The following is an 18,045-nucleotide window of genomic DNA, read 5'->3' as shown; positions in this document are numbered from 1 at the left end:
TGCGCCATAATCCCCCCCTGTGGGCACCCCTGCTTCTTTCTTCCCTTTTTTATTAGTTATTTTCTCTTTCAGCACAGCTCACATTATAACAATTTTAGTGCATAATATCTAGGTAAGAATGTTTGATTAATTTTCTGGAACATAACTACTTTCAATATGTACGAATTTTCTTTTAAAGATGGCGCCAATTCTTACCAGGGCCTGGGCATCACTTTGGTTTGATCGGGCCTTGGTAACACCAAAACACGTGTTTACAGTTTTAAACAGGGCTGCAAAGTCGAAGAGTCGGACTGATTTTGGTTTAAAGGGGTCGGTTATTTTCCCTCTAAGTCCGTAACTCTTTCAGTGCTTACGGAGTCGGACTGATTTTGGGGTAAAGGAGTCGGAGTCGGGATCGGCCATTTTCCCTCCAAGTCTGCGACTCCTTCAGTGCTTATGGAATCGGATTGATTTTGGAGTAAAGAGGTCGGAGTAGGTCATTTTCCCTCTGAGTGGCAGCCCTGGTTTGAGTAGTAATTTATGTTGCTTTAAAGACGCTATTTTCTTTCACGCTAACATCTAATGGGTGTATGACACTTTTCTTTTGTCATAAAGATAGATCTCATGTGCTAAATAAGTTAATTCGATCCTGACACTATTTCAGTTTCAACTATGAAACTGCCATGCACTGGATCATAAACTACGAAAGAAAAAAAAAAGAAAAATTCACGACCACAGCTTATGTCGGAGAAGCATTGTGCACAAATCAAGCTCCTTGCCGCTTTCCTTTCGTCGGAATGAAACGCTTGCGCCTCCACACCCTTCGGTCGCCTCTTAATTCGAACAACGCTGCTCTTTCAGTGGCGTGTGCTGGGAAAGCACAGCGAGAGCTTAAAAATGCGATTCGGAGAGGCTGGAAGAATTCCGTAAGCTCCAACAAAGTCACGTTCTGTCTTTTGGAACTGTCGTTCCAGGCGAAGAAGGGCGATCCTTGACACGAAGCGGTAATCGCCATCTTCTCAGCGGGCGGGCGCGCTTCGGAAGCTGCAACCGCATCAAATGCTTCGACATAATTATGCTGTTGCGCAACAGGAGTAAATTGAATGTTCATAACGTTGAATAAATTTCATAGGAATTATTGATGGAGACCTGCCTGAAGGCAAAGTTCCTCCTTCCACGAAGGAAAAATCATTCGTTTGATTAATTTTTACCATTTGTGAGACCTCTACACTCACCCCTTTTAGAAAATGCACAAATCATTTTCTGTTCGGGGCCAGGTTATTCAACTAATTTTTCACATATTCTGACATTGTTGAATTATACTTTCACAGTTTCACCCAGGGACGTATTTAGACTTTACGGGGCCGCAAGCTATTTCAGGTATGGGGCCACTTCTGTAGTTTGAACAAATAAGGGAAAATGCATTTTTCCTTTAATGTATACAGCAGTACTTTTATTTTGTTGATGTGTTTTCCCTGATGTCCTGTTTCGATTGACCTTGAGAGGAGGAAAGGTATCAAGAGAGTAACCCAGCACTCCCCTTTAAGTGGAGTATAGAAAATCCCCAATTGTATGGGTTCCGCGGGTTTCTCCTCCGGAGGAAAGTTTGAAAAATAGATACAAAATTCTGCATTTTGAATCCTTATAAGATGTAGTTGGAAATGCAAAAAATATCAGGAGAGAAATGGGAAACAAAGATTTTTTAAAGTTATATACTCTTACGAAAATTTATATAATACACAGCAAAAATTGTTTTTGATTCGAAAAATCAGTGACAGCAGTTGACAGAGAGGAAGGGTGCGGGAGGAGAAAAGACAATGCATTGTTACTTGCTCTCATTGGCTTTCGGTACAATTAATTTTTAATCGTCCCTCCAACCCACCGACAAATACAACAATGAATTAAATATAAAATGATCAATTGTAAAAAATGCTTTAAAGGAAATAGTGTACAGTTTTAGAAATAAGGTAACAAGAGAGTAACATACTGCCCATTTGAAATATTCATAATTTATGCACTTGATAAGAAATAAAATTGGAGCTCACTTTGCTCAGGATTTTCAAAAGACTTATCTACTTATTTTCACGGACTCTAGAACAATTAAAATCATTTAAAGCACTTCATTTGTACTTTCCAGTCTCTGATATTTTAGTACTTGATTATAAATTTTTACAGTCCTCGTCTAACTTTTTAAGAAATACCTATTTGAAATTTAAAAGAAACGAGCTGATGTGTGCGTCACATGACTTCCTTTTACTTCAATTTTAATGTCATTTTCTCATTATTGGCAGTTTTAATGTGATTCAATAGTTTACTCTCTAAATATCACCACCAGTGGCCAAATTGAAAAAAGAAAAAAATCGCTAAATTTGTCGTCAACTTGGCGACCAAAAGACTGGAGATATATCGCCAAGTGTCCACCTAATTATAACACCACTTGAATATACATCGAAATTAAAAATGATTCCCCCCCCCCCCAAGAAGGGGCAATGGATCCCTTTAGAAACACCCGAATGCAACCAAACGGGGAGGTGCAGAACTAGATTCCACTAGGAGTCTATGTACCAAATTTTAACTTTCTATGACATGCCGTTCTTGGGTTATGCGACATACATACGCACATACATACATACATACATACGTACACACGGACGTCACGATAAGAGTCGTTGTAATTAACTCGGGGAATGTCAAAATGGATATTTCGGGTGTTTATACGTTCTTAGGCACTTATTCGCGTGTTGTCGGGTTGAAAAAAAACTCAACATTTATTCGGGGTGAGCAAATTGGAAATTAAGGCCGAATTTCGAGTGAAAATGTTTTCGCGAATACAATACTTCCTTTTTTTGTAAAAGGAAGTAAAAAGAAACCATATACAGTCCTGTTTGTGAAAATTGCAGCACCACGAAGGATTTACGTGAGTGAGCTGAAAATTGCAGGAAATGTAAAGTACGGCATGATATGCAAATGATTAGAATTGCAGACCGGTAGCGCATGCGTATGCTGAGCAGTCCCCTATGAACGGTAAAATTAACCGAATATAAATAGACAGCTGTAGCGAGGCGTGTATGATTATCGTTGGTTATGTGCTGCAGTAAACGTTAACTGAATCTTTACTATGCCTCTTCGACGAAAGAAAGCGAAATTTGAGCAAATTTCGGAGTTTGAACGGGGCAGAATCGTCGGTCTTCGTGAAGCTGGATTGTCTTATCGTGCAGTAGCCGCTTGTGTGCAGCGTAACAGCAGCACAATCATGCGTGTTTGGAAGCAGTGGACGTATGAGAGTCAGACAGCTCGGAAATCCGGGAGGGGATCCCGAAATGTGACACCTGGTGCGTATGGCACTGAAGAACCGCACAGCTTCTTCTAGACAATTGGCAGCACAGTAGTCAACAGCTACATGTGTTTCATTGCGTGCTTCATCAATTCGGAGACATCTGCTGTAGCGTGGGCTGCGCGCAAGGATTCCTTCATACAGGACTTCGCTCACGCAAAACCATCGCGGCCTGCGGCTACAATGAACCAATGTGCATAGGAGCTGGCGTGCTGATTGGCAGCAGGTTGTCTTTTCTGACGAATCCCGCTTCAATTTGTGGCACCATGATGACCGAATTCGTGTCAGGCGCTATGCCGATGAACGGCACATTCCGGAGTGCGGTATCGAACGCCACAATGGACGAACACCCGGAGTTATGTTCTGGGGTATCATAGCATATCGTGGACGATCACAATTGCTACGAATTGTGGGCAATTTGAACAGTACCCGATACATGAACGAAGTTTTACAGCCCCAGGCTATTCCTTTCCTGCAAGTATGCATTACAACAGGATAATGCCCTTCCACATGTCACCAGGACTGTCAAATCCTACCTTGATTCGCAGCAGGTACAGCTTCTTCCTTGGCCTGCATATTCCCCGGATATGTCACCGATTGAACATGTGTGGGATTTCGTTGGGCGACGTCTCGCTCGTGATCCTCGTCCCGTTGCTTCGACAGACGAACTTTGTTTGCGCATACAAACAATATGGAATACTCTTCCGCAAGCAGATATTCAAACCTTGTTTCACTCCATGCCGAGTCGTGTAGCAGCCCCTTTTGCGGCGCGTGGTGGCCACACAAAATCCTAATTTCTATCTCTTTTTATTGTTTGTTTAGTTTGAAAATGTAATGATTTATTTGTACCATTACCACTCAACTGTATATTAAATTTCATTCAACTACGATGATTCCTTCATGGTGTTGCAATTTTCACAAACAGGAGTTTATTTCCCATGACAATGTCTTTGCTTCAGTTGCAAGTGGGGCAGAAAACCAAAAGGAATAGAAATTGTGTATTTTTTTTCGTACTAAACAGATTGACAAAATGTAAAAGAAGTAAACTAAAAGCAAGCAATCCTCATACTATATATAATAGCGAAGGATCGAGTAACGCTCCTGATGTCTTCAACAATAAAACTTGATAATTTGATAATATTCTTGGGTAATGTTTGACATGCTGGGAGATGCTTTATTTTGACGAGGCTGAACTGGATCCGTTATCTTAACTGTTTTACTGGTACGACTCATTTTAGGAGAATGAAGAAACGAAAAAGTAGTCAACAATGAACGCTATCTACTGGAGTTTAGGGTTAATCCACTGGAGTTAGGGTTAAAATTTCAACTATCAAAATATCACCAAACAGGCAATTGCTTCGTTCAAATGTAGAAGCAATTTTCACTCGTCATATTTTGAAAGGCGATTTTCTGTAACAAAAGAATTTCTAAAATACTGCATTCAGAACTAAATAGTGTAACGGCACCCAGTAACAGACAAAGGTCCAGTAACAGACAGTCGAAAGTTTGGATTTGAATAATAAGAGTTTTAGGCGGGTGAAACTGATGTTGCTGCGACCCATGAATACGGTGCAACCATCTGCTGTCATCAGGGTGAATTTTATGAGCCAGTTGGTATTGACAAGGCAGTGGTGGAAGGTTATGAAAATCTACCACGATGTCTGCCGGTGTTTCATGTTCATTTCAGTTTATTAAGGTTTTAGTTCTAAAAAAAAGAACGTTTGCACATTTTGAAGAGAAAAGGGGAATTATGTCCATTACTCATCCTTTCCACATCCTATCTGTTGCTGGGTACCATCAGAATTTTCGGTATGTGTTACTGGGGGAACCTTTTTTCGGAATTGAGCTAAGAAAAACAGAAATAACTAATTCAGAGGATCCAGAAGCAGCCAAAAAATAAGTGAGATGTAGTTGCATAAGAGAAAAATAGTTTTAAAAGTCTAACATTAAAAGGCTCGGAAAATTGAGCTAACCTGGGAGCGATGTCTTAAGCATGTATGTTACTAGTGCCGTTACCTTAAATAGCAAGATATGAAACACGAGTCACAAAATTTTGTAATATGTTTCAGCAACGTGAGAATTTTACATTTTTGGTGCAGGATGTAGCAAGGAACTGAATTTGACATATATTGGCATTCCTTCTCCCTAGTCCTTCCTATTTGTGGTTTGTAGCCACTTTTCCAAATTTTTCAAGTCATAGAAAATGAAATTTTTTCTTTCAAGTATTTTTTTTAAACGAATTACGCTTATTTCCGGGAGTTGACAAAGCGGGGCCGTAAGCTATAGCTAGTTTAGCTTGTACGTAAATCCAGGCCTGATTTCACCCACATTTTCTATTTATTTATCTGTACTTTTTTACACATAATTTCTTTGGTGAACCTTACTTTTTATTTTTCTTCTTTTCTTTGTTTAATTGTACACTTTCCCTTTCCTTACTTGTGCTTACCCGCACTTTTTCTTTAATTTCATTAACAAAAAAAAAAAAAAAAAAAAAAAGAAGGCCGGCACGTAACATTCCATTTAAAATAGTACTGAAAGTGATAATGAACAAAAGTTTGCAACTTAAACTGTCACCTGCGGGACAAAGTTGTGTCTTTTCGTGGAATCGGCCATTAGAGATGGATTGGTTCCATAGATTCAAAAACTGCATAATAAATCTAACCTGGGTTCGACACTGTTCGGGGGCTTGGTGGTGGTGTCTTTGACGAAGGCCGTGACCGTGGCAACCGTCTGTCTAGGGTTCAGTTCCACAGTGATGCTCCACAGAGAAGAAGGTGATACCTGCGCGCCGAGAATCCTCAACCCATTCTTGACTCGGGCCCTGGGAAAAGAAGAAAATGATGTTGTGGAATGTTCACTGCAAAATAATATTTTTTCAATATGACCCGGATTTTACGTTTTTAAAGACTGGGTTAAAAAACGTAAAATACAGAAAATGAATAGAAAGCAAAAATCGAATAGAAAAAAACTAAAAGAACTAAAGATAACTAACTCTTTTAAGTTATAATATCTATAATTTAGGAAAAGAGCACTACACACCATTTTATATCATTTTAACACATTCGAATCCGGGTGTTTGGGTTGAAAATAGTCCGTAATATCACGTAATATAATCAGGCGAAAGGGTAGCATTTCTGTTTTCATAGATTTACTTTAACAGAGTGGATTAGCTTGAAAAACGTACAAAAGGAAACACGTATTGCTAATTTTAGAACATTTTTTTTCTTTTTTTCCTTCGCAGAGAAAATGTAAAATGCGGGAAATTCAAAAATTGAGACTTAGTATAACTGTGAAATTAGCATCATCAGTATGCGGAAAAACTGGGACCCGAGGAAGAAAACGTAAAAAGAGGGGAAATAGTACAGTAAAATTAGACCAAAAAATGGCAAACCCAAACATAAAAAATAAATAAATAAATAAATAAATAAATAAAATAAACCTGTTGCAAATTGTTTGTTACCCTACCAGAAAGAAGGGGTAAAAAGTCCCAGCATTTTGCGTGTCAGGTTGGGGTGAAAGGGGGGGGGGGAGGACGAAATAATCCTCTTTTAAAAAATAATAATTTCTATTACTTAAAAAAATTACTCAAAAATTGCAGAAACCACTCTATAATAGTAACATAAAAAACTATGATAGACAAAAATGCTAATTCCCCGGGGTGCACAGGTGGGGTGGGAGGAGGAGGGTCCGTGGCGAGGATTGCGTCATCGGAATTTTTAAGGCAGTTTTTTCAAAGAATGATTCTTTCTTTTTTGAGGGCTTTTATTCTGGATGAAGCCTTCAAAATGGCGCACCCCTCAAGTGTTACACCCCTCTCCAACTTGAGGGGTGAGCCTTCACTTTGGGGGAGGGGAAGGACCCTGTAATTTGCATTCTAAAATCAGCGATTGTAGTAAAATTCACGAAAAAATTTCAGATTTTAAACTTTTCCGAAGTGCAAAATGCCACAAATGATATAGTAATGGCAGAAGGCTCATTCTAAAATGATTCAAGCGAGCTCAGCAACCAATTTAGTTCTGACTGGAGTTATTTAACTGTTTAGAGCACTGCAGTGATATCGAAAACTAAATCCCTGTGCAGCCAGCAGCCAAAAAAAAAAAAAAAAAAAGCCTGTTACGAGTCCAGCCACTTCAAGAAATTCTTTAATACCGACACAGTTCTTGAGAAAACACAGGAGATTTATTTACAACTATGCACAAGAAATATCCTTAGCAACTGCTAAATTAACCATAGCAATTAGGCAAATATCAATTATCACCGTAACCTCAACGGTCCCACACATATTCACATCAAAATACGCAAAAACACAGCGCAAAGGCTAATACACACTTCCAGCGGAACGCTTAAAACGAGACTCCACAGTTAGAAAACAAACAGACTCTCCCATTCAGAAAACGCCCGGCGTTTTATACCAAGGGAAGAAATATCTAGAAAATCCTACAAAGTTCTACAAATTTGTCATATTTTCTTTTTATTCCATCAACAAATCTTATCGTTCAGAAATGGGGGAACCGTATACTTTATTCAAATCTAAGGGGGTTGTATATTCATTACAAGAAACTATTTACAGGTTAAGTTCTTACAATAATTTTAGATGAAGAATAGTGGAATAAACGCCAAATTTAGCCAGATTACAACAAATTAAGCATAAAAATAATTACTATTTACAGAATTTGTAACAAGCCTAAATTGGCTGAAGTTTGCCTCCTTCTTCTTAATCAATTTGCTTCAGTTTTTCTACAATCTTTTGCCATCACCGTAATGGGGGATAAACCGAATTCGCTAATAGTGAGACGGGCATTCTGCACCCTCTGAGTCGGTGGGGGTTCTCGTTTAAAGACCAAGCTTTCCTACTCTCTCTTACGCAGCCGGTTATGTGAATTATGCTAAATATGTGCACATATGCTTGCAACACTCTCTGAAACTTTTGAGTACATTATGCGATAAAAAAAAGTTTGAGAAAGGTGTTACATCAGGCTGCCCAACGATCCAACGCAATGGACCTGTAGTAATTCAACGATAGAACAAGTTGTAATGAGGAGCAATGAGCAATACAACAGTAGAATGCTAAATATTTACACCCTTTTGTCTCCCATTTTGGAGATCACCAATCCGTTTCTAAAAAGACACCAGAAGTTTCTTTCCTCTCTACGGGTATTGACTTAAGTTGGTAGTGGTATTGCTAGCTAATACTGGTCGGCCGCTGATAATAAGGCGAGTTGGGATAAGGTCTTTAACGTTGGGGTAGTAAAATAAAAGAATATAGAGAAAAAAAAAATTGTGCAATTTCTTTGTAAGGGAAGTATGCAGTTAAGTCTCTCGCTTCTGTAACGAGAGTAGTTAGGGGAGACTGGATACTTTATCCCCATTTTTGTTTTCAATTTTTTTTCTCGGTTACAAATTATCAGTTTTTTTTTTCAAAAAAAGTACGTGAAGAAAGATAATTTTTTCCTCTATCTGACAGTATTTTTTTAAACAGATAAACATATTTAACAGATAAACAGATAGTTTTGGTAAAATATTTTTTTCCAATAACTTTATGAAAGGATGTTGTATCCCCACATCAAGGGATACATGATCCGTTCATGGGGAATACTTGATCCCACTGAGAAAATACTTAAACTTATCGTTAGATGAGCTTTATTTATAGATTTTAGTTTTCTACATAATGTTTCTAAAAATAACATTAATTCTAACTTTTTTTATTAAATTATAATAAAGTTAACACAAAATAACATTGTTTTAAATTCCACTAGGACATTCGTAAAAAAAACACAACTTAAATGAACTTATGACGGTTTTGATCAGTAACGTTTTCTCTAATACAGTTGTAAACAATATATTTCATAAAAAAAAGAAAAAAAATAAGTAGCGTAATGAAACTCAAACTACAATAAATAAAAAAAGAAAAAGGACGACATGCACAAAAATCAACTTTTTTGCTTCTTTAGTAAAATTAAGACTTGTATAAATTGAATTACATTTTTGGCTATGAGATCATGTATTCCCAGGGATAAGTATCCCCAATCTCCCCTACTATCTGCAAAGATGTGTAAACTCAAACCATCTTTTACACCGAATGGTATGTACAAGTTGCTAAAAACTTCCAGCGCGAGTTAAGCACTGATCCTCCATCAGTATTCGATGAATCTGGTTTCATAAGGAGAAAAATCCTGTATCGTTAAAGTGTTATTACCTGAAGCAAAAGATCCATCCACCATCAAAAAAAACAGCTGGTGTCATATCTTATAGATGGAAGATACCTTCTCCATCACTCTTTTTTTCGGTAATGATCTACAAGCTTCTAGGAAATATGCCAGCAATGCAGTGTATATGTCACTTGTAAATATCGGAAAGCTTGTGTCATTTTTGATGGCTATAAAGAAGGAGAAAGCACAACAGAAACATCTGCGTCCTGTTAAACAGCCAAGCCTTCTGCTCTAGAATGCTTTCTGTGCTTCATATCTTGTGCTTGCTCTGAGGAGTTATTGGATATAGTGATTGTTTGAAAAAATGTTTGAAAGTAGACTGAAGTGCTCAACTATAGGCTCAAACTGTGTTAGGCATAGCTGCAACAATAACGATTTTGCAGAGGAACTACATACCAAAAAAGATCTTGATAACAAAGTTATCAAGAGTTATGATTTTTTGTTACAAACATAGGAAGAGAAATCATTTGAAAACTCCAGTTTCTGACGGAGAATTGTATCTCTATCTGATGACGCATTAGAGGCATGCATGGATATATAACGGAAACTAAATACTGCGAAAACGCAGTATAGGGGAAAAAACAGTTATAGTATAAGGGGTATTATAATATAGTATAAGGGAAAAAAACAGTTCAGCTTAATTTTTCTGACCATTTCATAAAATGTGCCACCAAAGCGGAAGGGGGGGGGGGGGGTGTAATCTTTAAGTATATTATTTTGCTTCGGGAGGTGAGAAACTATTCTTGTGGGATGATCAGTTCTGATTTAATGCATTTTAGATTTGCATGATATAATGCTTCGACTTGAAATAGAGAGGGGGGTTGGGGGTATTATTTTATTGGGGGAAGGGGGCTGTAGCTTTGGGAGGAGGTGCGCCATCGCTCTTGAAGGATGAACACACTTGATTTCTAATAAATAAATACAATAATAATATAATACAATGCAAATGACTTTAAAAGCTATTTTAAATCAGGCGAAGGAATTGGAATAAGTAAATATACTGAAATTTCTTTACATCGCAGTTTTTTTTTTAAAGAAAATTACTACAAACAAATGAATATGCATTAAATAGTTTTATCGTTTAATTATCATTTACCCTCGAGAAATAAATGACCAAATGAAATAATCTGAAATCAAGCCCTTCCAATACCTTTTTTTGAAGAAAAATCTAATCCTTCAGGCGCATCAACAGATTAGAATTTTTCATTCATACTGTCGCGCGGGACATGAAAGACTTTTAATGTAAAAAAAAAAAAAGAAAAAAAAAGAAAACCTTGCTTGAAATAACTTTTCCCAAAAAAGATGAGAATGGCAAAGAACGCCCTTTTTGAAAATTTCCTAAAGCTACAGGTCTTATTTTCCTCATGTGTAGAAAAACCAATGAGCAATTCCTTGTTAGGTGTATCAAAAAAAGGAAGTTTTTGACCTCACCATTTTCGATTTTTATAAAATTGGCGTAAAAGAGCCAATTTTTAGATTGCTATTTTGAAAATGGTTCAGAATATAAGCCTGTAAAAATACTCAAAATGTGCGAAAAAAAAAAAGGAAAAGTGCTCTTTTAAACAACTGTATAACTTCTCTCCTAGTTTTAGTAGAATAATAATTCAAAAAACCGTTGTAAATCAAAGGAATAGAGCTTTCTACTGTATATAATATGACTTTGAAATTTCTCATTTACGGATATTATGTAAACATTTCTGTTTTTTTTTTTTTTTTTTTCCAGTGCCTTGCTATGCGGTGCCAGTAGAACATTTTTGGTACTAGGTAAAAATAGTGTTGGGCCAGTAAAATATATCTTTTTCAGAAAATTTAAAGGGTTTAAGTGTTTAGAGACATTTAAGGTCAAAAATCACGCTGAGTGACCGTGAAACTTTAATCTGTCGTGAGAAAATCAAGTAATATATCAATAGAAGGCTCTATTATTTAGTTTATACAATGGTTTTTGAATTTTTTCTACTCTATTTAGGAGAGAAGTTACAGTCATTTGAACAAACACACTTATCATATTTTTCCGCACTTTTTGAGTTTTTTTACACGCTTACATTTTAAACAATTTTCAAATATAAATTTAAAAATTGGTAGGATTACTTATCTTGTCATGTGTGTCCTTCATGCTAAATGTTATTAAAATCGGAAATAGTCATGTCAAGAAGGTGATTGATTTGACATGGAATTGCTCCAATGTCTTCTATACCTGAACTCAAGACAGTTTTTACAAAAGTACGAGAGAAAAAAGCGATAGGAAGAGAAAACACGGAACAAAAATCACCTTCTGATAAAAAATTATCTCCTAACTTTCTCCTTCATCACTAGTTAATTGATTTTCAGATAAGCACACTGAATAAACCTTTCTGAAAATTTTATTCCGAAAGTGATAAAACAGTCCTTTGTATGGATTTTCAAATATTTGCTGTTTCAAATTCAGGTAAATTATATTCATTTTAATTTCATAATGACTATTGTTGATTTACCTTTTTTTATAAAACAGTTTTTCTGGTTAACTTTTTTTTTTACAACTAACTTCAACTTTGCAATTGTTATGGAAAATTAGAGACATTATCATTAATGATTCAAACTCAAATGCCTCTATCACCGAAAATATTCTTCTTTTGTAATAAGTTTCATGAAATTAAATCTTTTTGATCACTTTTGTTGGTCTTAGCTTTCATAATTGAAGTTTCTATTTTGAAAAGTACTTTATTGGATGCAAAAAAGAAAAAAAGAAAAAACAAATGCTAAAACACAGACACACATAAAACTTATATCGTGAGCATACAGTCGGTACTGAAATATCTTCTGATACCCTATTACAATTCTAGTGAAAAGATTATTTAATGGATATTAAAGTTTTTTTTTTCTTGTTAATCTTCTAGGAAAAGAAGAAAAACTGGAAAATTCAAAGAAAGTTTCACGATTTTAGAAAAAATCCAGTGCGTTGAATATTTTCAAATGCTGAAATTACAGTGTTTAGCACTGGTGTACAAGAATAATTTTGGCTATCAATGTGAAGGTCATCTCAGCTTCAGTGAGAGGACAACGACCTGCTGCTCGCTTATGGCTATGGACATGTTTAGAATCGATAAACTTCTCAAAATATCGATTATCCTGATAAAATAAAATTATCTAGAAACTCTCTCAATGCACCAAGTATGGTTTAAAATAACGAAAATGAAATCTACAAAGGGTCCTAAGGAAATCAAAGATATATATTATAAAGTACAGTACGGGGGAAAAATATGGAATAACAGAAAGATAAATTGTTCAGCGATCGGCTCATTTATATTTTATTCACAAAGACACGACACATTGAGGAAGTACCATTCGAATTTTATTCTTACTGTCCGCCGTTCCTCGCCTAGGATCAATACCTGGACTCCAGAGATTGTCCTGGAATCGCCTGGCGCCGAGCCAAGGACATCGTGGAACATTTCAAAGTCGAACGCAGAACACGTTTAGGTTCTTTTTTTTACAGGAATTCGAAAACTTTTTACAACTAATCGTTATGCATTTGTTCTGCTTTGATTAGCGGTTTTTTCATTCGGAATTCGATAGACGTGTCTTATTATACGAAATTATTAACGGAACTATGGAATGAATTTCGAACTGCAAAAAAAAGAGAAAACAGGAAAAGTATATTTGATAAATCGAAATCAGTTTCGGAATTAACTAATCGTTATAAGTCCCAGTGTAACGTAAATCGAATTAGTTTTAAAATACAGGTGTACCCCCCTAAGATCAAAGACGCACCCTCCCTAAATATAGCTAAGCCCCCCTCAAAACCAAAAAATACCCCTTAAAACACCCCCCCCCCAAAAAAAAAAAAATTTCAATGGCTCAGTCTGCGCCATGACCCTACCTAGGTGGGCACCCCTAAAACGATTGAACATTTGATTCATTACAGAAGGGGGTGAACTGAGCGGTCAGGGGTCCCCCCCTAAGAGCAAGGGCGCATACTCCTAAATAACGAGATGACCCCCTCCCCTCAAATGAGAAAAATACCCCTTGAAACACCCCCCTAAAAATTTCAATGGCGCAGCCTGCGTTATGACCCCCACCCCCTAGGTGGGCACCCTTACTGAACTCTGATTGGTTTCACCAAATCGCAGTCTCAGTAAAAGTTTGTGGACAATTTCGCTAATTTTACTTCTCACTTGAAAGAGACATTCAAAAACTTGAGCAGTTTGACGTACACTGCACTGTCATGCGAGTTATCCTGTGTTGCATTCAAGTTTCTATCGTTTCTCTAGAGTCGTGCCGAATAAATATATATATATATATATATATATATATATATATATATATATATATATATATATATATATATATATATATATATATATATATATATATATATATATATATATATATATATATATATATATATTGCAGATTGCTCAGCTAGTTCATCCAACATAATCTACAAGGTACCACTCACATTTATAATATTAACTTCACGGTGACGAAGATATCGGCAGGTACTTTCTACAGGTTAGAGAGCATAAATAATGTCAGGTTTTTCATTGCTTTCTTCTTCAGCAGTGGTTCCCAACTTTTTCACGTCGCGATCCCTTTTTCGGCAACTAAACAACTTGCGACCCCCTATATGTACTCCTCCATACTCCATGTGTGTGTGTGTGTGCGTGTATGAGGAAACATATTTTACATAATAACTCAAGGAGCTTGAGTTAATTTATTCTGGTAAAACACAATGATAGTAGAAATAAAAAATAATATAGTCACTACAATGTTAAAAATGCATTTCGACACTTTGAAAAGTCTTGCGTCTTAACAGTGGCGAATGCAGGATTTAGTGTTCGGAGGAGCCGAGGTTATGAAAATCGATAGTCTTGTTGTCACCAACTTTAATTGACTTGAATGAAGGCCTTTTATTTTAACACGGCTGTTGCGAGGTCAAAAACTTGAGAGGTGGACGTTTGATAGTCACTCAATATTTTTCAAAGCAAGAGAGAGGCAAAGAAGTCCAGAATTTTGCTTGGAATGGGGGGGGGGGAGGTCATTACCAGAGCCGGATCTATGGAGGGGGGGGGTGGATGTCTTTTCATCCATAAGCTCTTTTCTTTTGCATTGAAAAAGGCGTTCCTTGTAATGTCAAAACACGTGTCCGCAATAATCTGCAATTTGCTTTTAGACGTCGTTGTTTCTTACTTTACTGTTCGCCATTGTTTAGTTTTTTTTTCCGCCCTCGAACATGCGGGACTTCCGGTTTTTTTTTTTTTCTTGCGCCCTCGAACCTGTGCGTCTTCGGCGTTTTGCACAAACCTGGACTCTCAAAAGGCTTTGGGAGTCCAGGTTGACGTCCTCTAGGGGGATCTAGTCCACCCCTGGTTGCTGCCGACAAAAAAAATAGGCTTATTCTAAAAAACGAACAAAAATGAAGTAATTTTAATAGGAAAAAATTCAGAATGTTGAGGGAAAATATAAATTTCTTTTGAAAAGAGCCTTAAAAAAGTTCTATAGTTGCAGATTATTCATCAGTTAATGACGTCCCACCCTTTCCTATTTCTCTCATTTTCCCCTCCTCCTTTTTTTTTCTTTTTCCCAGACGAAGAAAAAATAAGAAAATCTTCAAAATGATGCGCTTTAGAAGCCCCCTCTCCTACCCAAAACCATTCAAGAGTGTCTCAAATCTCGTTTCCATGGCTTCTATTTCGCCAAATTCCAGGGGAGAACTACCAAACATAAACTTCTACATAAACTACCAAACATAAACAACTACCAAACATAGCCTTCTAACATCGATAATCGTTTAAGACAGTTTTTTTTTTTTTTATTTTTTTTTTTATTTTTAGAACTACAATTCTAAAAAATTGCCGAGCCACAAACGTTACTAAATATGGTCTACAGTCGCGTTTTTAATACTTCAATTTCGGAAAATTTCCGGACAAAGCCATTGAACCACTTTTCTCTAATGCCATCCAATTCGTCAAAAATTGGATTTTTAAAACAAATGATCGATGCGCTTAAGCACACAGTCCCCTTAAAATAGAGTGAGCTGATGCTCCCATGTAAAGTCTGAAAGTGAAAAAACTACAATCTCGAATTACTTAAAATGCTCGAAAATTAACGTTGAGAACTTTAAATTTCACCCCCTAGTATCACTGAATATTGCTTAAAAACTTCGTCTTTTAGGACTTCTATTACCAAATGTTTTTTGGGGAGAACCTCAGAGCACCTCCTTCCCTAACATCATCAAAATTTGTCGGTAACTGCGTTTTAGAAATTTAATTTTGAAAAATTGGGGGCGGGGTGGTCGATTTCACTCTAATTTTCAAAAACCTCGATCGGAAATAGCATCTAAGTCCCTTCCCTTACCCTAACGTCAATAAATATGACCTATAATAGCGTTTTTACGACTTCAGTTTCTAAAAATTTCCTCGGAAGTCCAGGAAAAATTCTGCCCCGTAACAGCACTAGAGACATTCTAAACCTTTTTTCTTAGGAATACAATTTCAAAAATTTCCCGGTTCCCCCCCCCCCCCCCTATCAGATAGGGAAAACTTTAAGTATGCCCTCCTAAAATTATTTTCTGGTTGCGCCATTGACAGGTGATTTTTTTTTTTTTTTTTTTTTGTTATTTTTTAGCAATAAAAATGATTTGGGCACGGAAACAACTTACAGACATTTACAATTGATTTTATTGCGGTATGTAATTGCTTCAAATGTGCCAAACCCTCTTGAACTTGAAAAGCAAATGAAGAAACCTGTTGCTCTTTTTGCAAAAGTGTAGTAGCAAAGGTTCACAACCAACTTGTAACAAAACTTTAAAAATATGCTTTTTTGATTATATTAGATTTTAACTTATTGTACTTTTTAACTTTTTGAACATGTTTCAACTCATTTAATATCTGCATTCTTTTTTTATTATTTGTAAAGGAATAAGGGTTACACAAAAAATAAACAAATGTTTATTAACTTATAGTTTGCGTTCTTTTATCGACCTGTAGCTTACCGGTCGGTTGATCACATGAAAAATAATGACGTCAGCTCCAATGCTTTAGGAGCTGTCATATGATCAACCGACTGGTAGCTACCGGTCGCGGTCGGCGAACGTTGCCATATACAGGGGTGTCCCTCGTATAACACGGTTAATTCGTTCCGTGTAGTATCGAAACCGTATTATACGAGATTTTTTTAAAATAACATTTTTACTTATTTTTAATACTAATTATGTGCATGAGAAAAACTAGGTTAAGATGCATCGTGTTATATCAAAACCGTGTTATACGAGACTTACAAATACTGTAAATCAAGGGATGTATACCTTGTTATATCGAAACCACGTTTCATAAAAACAAAGTTAAAACTTATTAGAGTTATCAGCCATTAACAGAATGTATTAAACAAAAATGAAATTCCATCTTTTTAAAACATAAGGTTCGAGTTATATCAAAGCCATTAAGTATTAAATTCAAGTTTCGTACCGTGTAATATCGAAACCGTGTTATAAAAATCGCAAAATTGGTACTGTGTAATATCGAAATCGTGTTGTAGAAGTACCATGTTATACGAGGGACGCCTGTAAATAATTAAAACGCATTGCAATTCACCTTAACAACACTAATTGCAACATACTGACCAAATTTTCGATCAAATCGGTTAAATAATAATAATAGATACGAGCATTTATGAGAGCGGACTGACGCCATCTTTGATGGCGTTACCCTAGAAAATGTAACATCTGGTCCTCCAAAGCTCAAAATACTTTCTAGGACACCTACTAAACTTTTTTGATAAAACGTTCTCCATGCTCAAACTTTCTACAGAAGTGTTGAGCATTTATGAAATAGGTATACCAGCCACCATCTTTGCTGACGTCATAGCAGGAAAATGTACCACGTGGAGGTTGTCCAATCAAGTCCAAAATACTTTCTAGGGCACCAATTAGACATGTTTGAAAAAAATCTCCTTGGTCAAATTTTCCTACACATGTGCTGTCAGTTCCTGGACTATGGGGTGAAAACTAGAAGATAAAAAGTAAAGCACCTGCGTCTGAATACTGAATTCTTTTTTCGGAAAAAAGGGAAGGGGTATTTAATTGCAATTTGTGTTATGGTGTATCTCCGTTTTAACAAAAAGAATTTTTCATACTGACATGCTTAGTGTAAAGTGAATTTTTAATCAAACCTTTTCGTACTTTACAGTTTATTAAAACACTAAAATACAACTTGATAGAAAAAGTTAAATCAAGATGAATGTGTGAGGGAGGGTGGCATTTTGAAGTTTTGTCCCAAATCGGAAACTTTCTAAATCCGACACTGGTCATTACTAGCATATGAGCAATTAGATTAAGAGAATTGCGTTGTAAAAGCGGAGAAAGAGAGTTAACAATATGGACCTATAGTCGTAAATTTAACATACGCGAAGGTCAAAATCCGGAAAATGCTCGACATTGAAGTATTAAAATTGCAGTATACGCGAAATCTGGTGACGTTAAGAATAGGAGGAGGAGAGGTTCAGAGATTTTATGAACGGTTGAAGTTCGACGGCTCGGCCTCTGAAATT

At 36.4% G+C, this 18,045-nt stretch overlaps 1 protein-coding gene across 1 annotated transcript in view; it reads right to left on the bottom strand.

The window, feature by feature from the left end:
* LOC129228435 (transmembrane protein 132E-like) overlaps positions 1-18,045 on the bottom strand; it is a 100,402-nt gene that overhangs the window by 20,890 nt on the left and 61,467 nt on the right. Inside the window, exon 4 of the mRNA XM_054863119.1 lies at positions 5,976-6,134. Coding sequence (XP_054719094.1) covers positions 5,976-6,134 — 159 coding nt within the window. The remainder of the gene's footprint in view (positions 1-5,975; positions 6,135-18,045) is intronic.

Source organism: Uloborus diversus, chromosome 1 (genome assembly GCF_026930045.1).
Source record: "Uloborus diversus isolate 005 chromosome 1, Udiv.v.3.1, whole genome shotgun sequence".
Taxonomy (NCBI): Eukaryota; Metazoa; Arthropoda; class Arachnida; order Araneae; family Uloboridae; genus Uloborus; species Uloborus diversus.
Note: the sequence above shows the minus strand (reverse complement) of the source record. Positions and strands in the feature narration are given on the sequence as shown.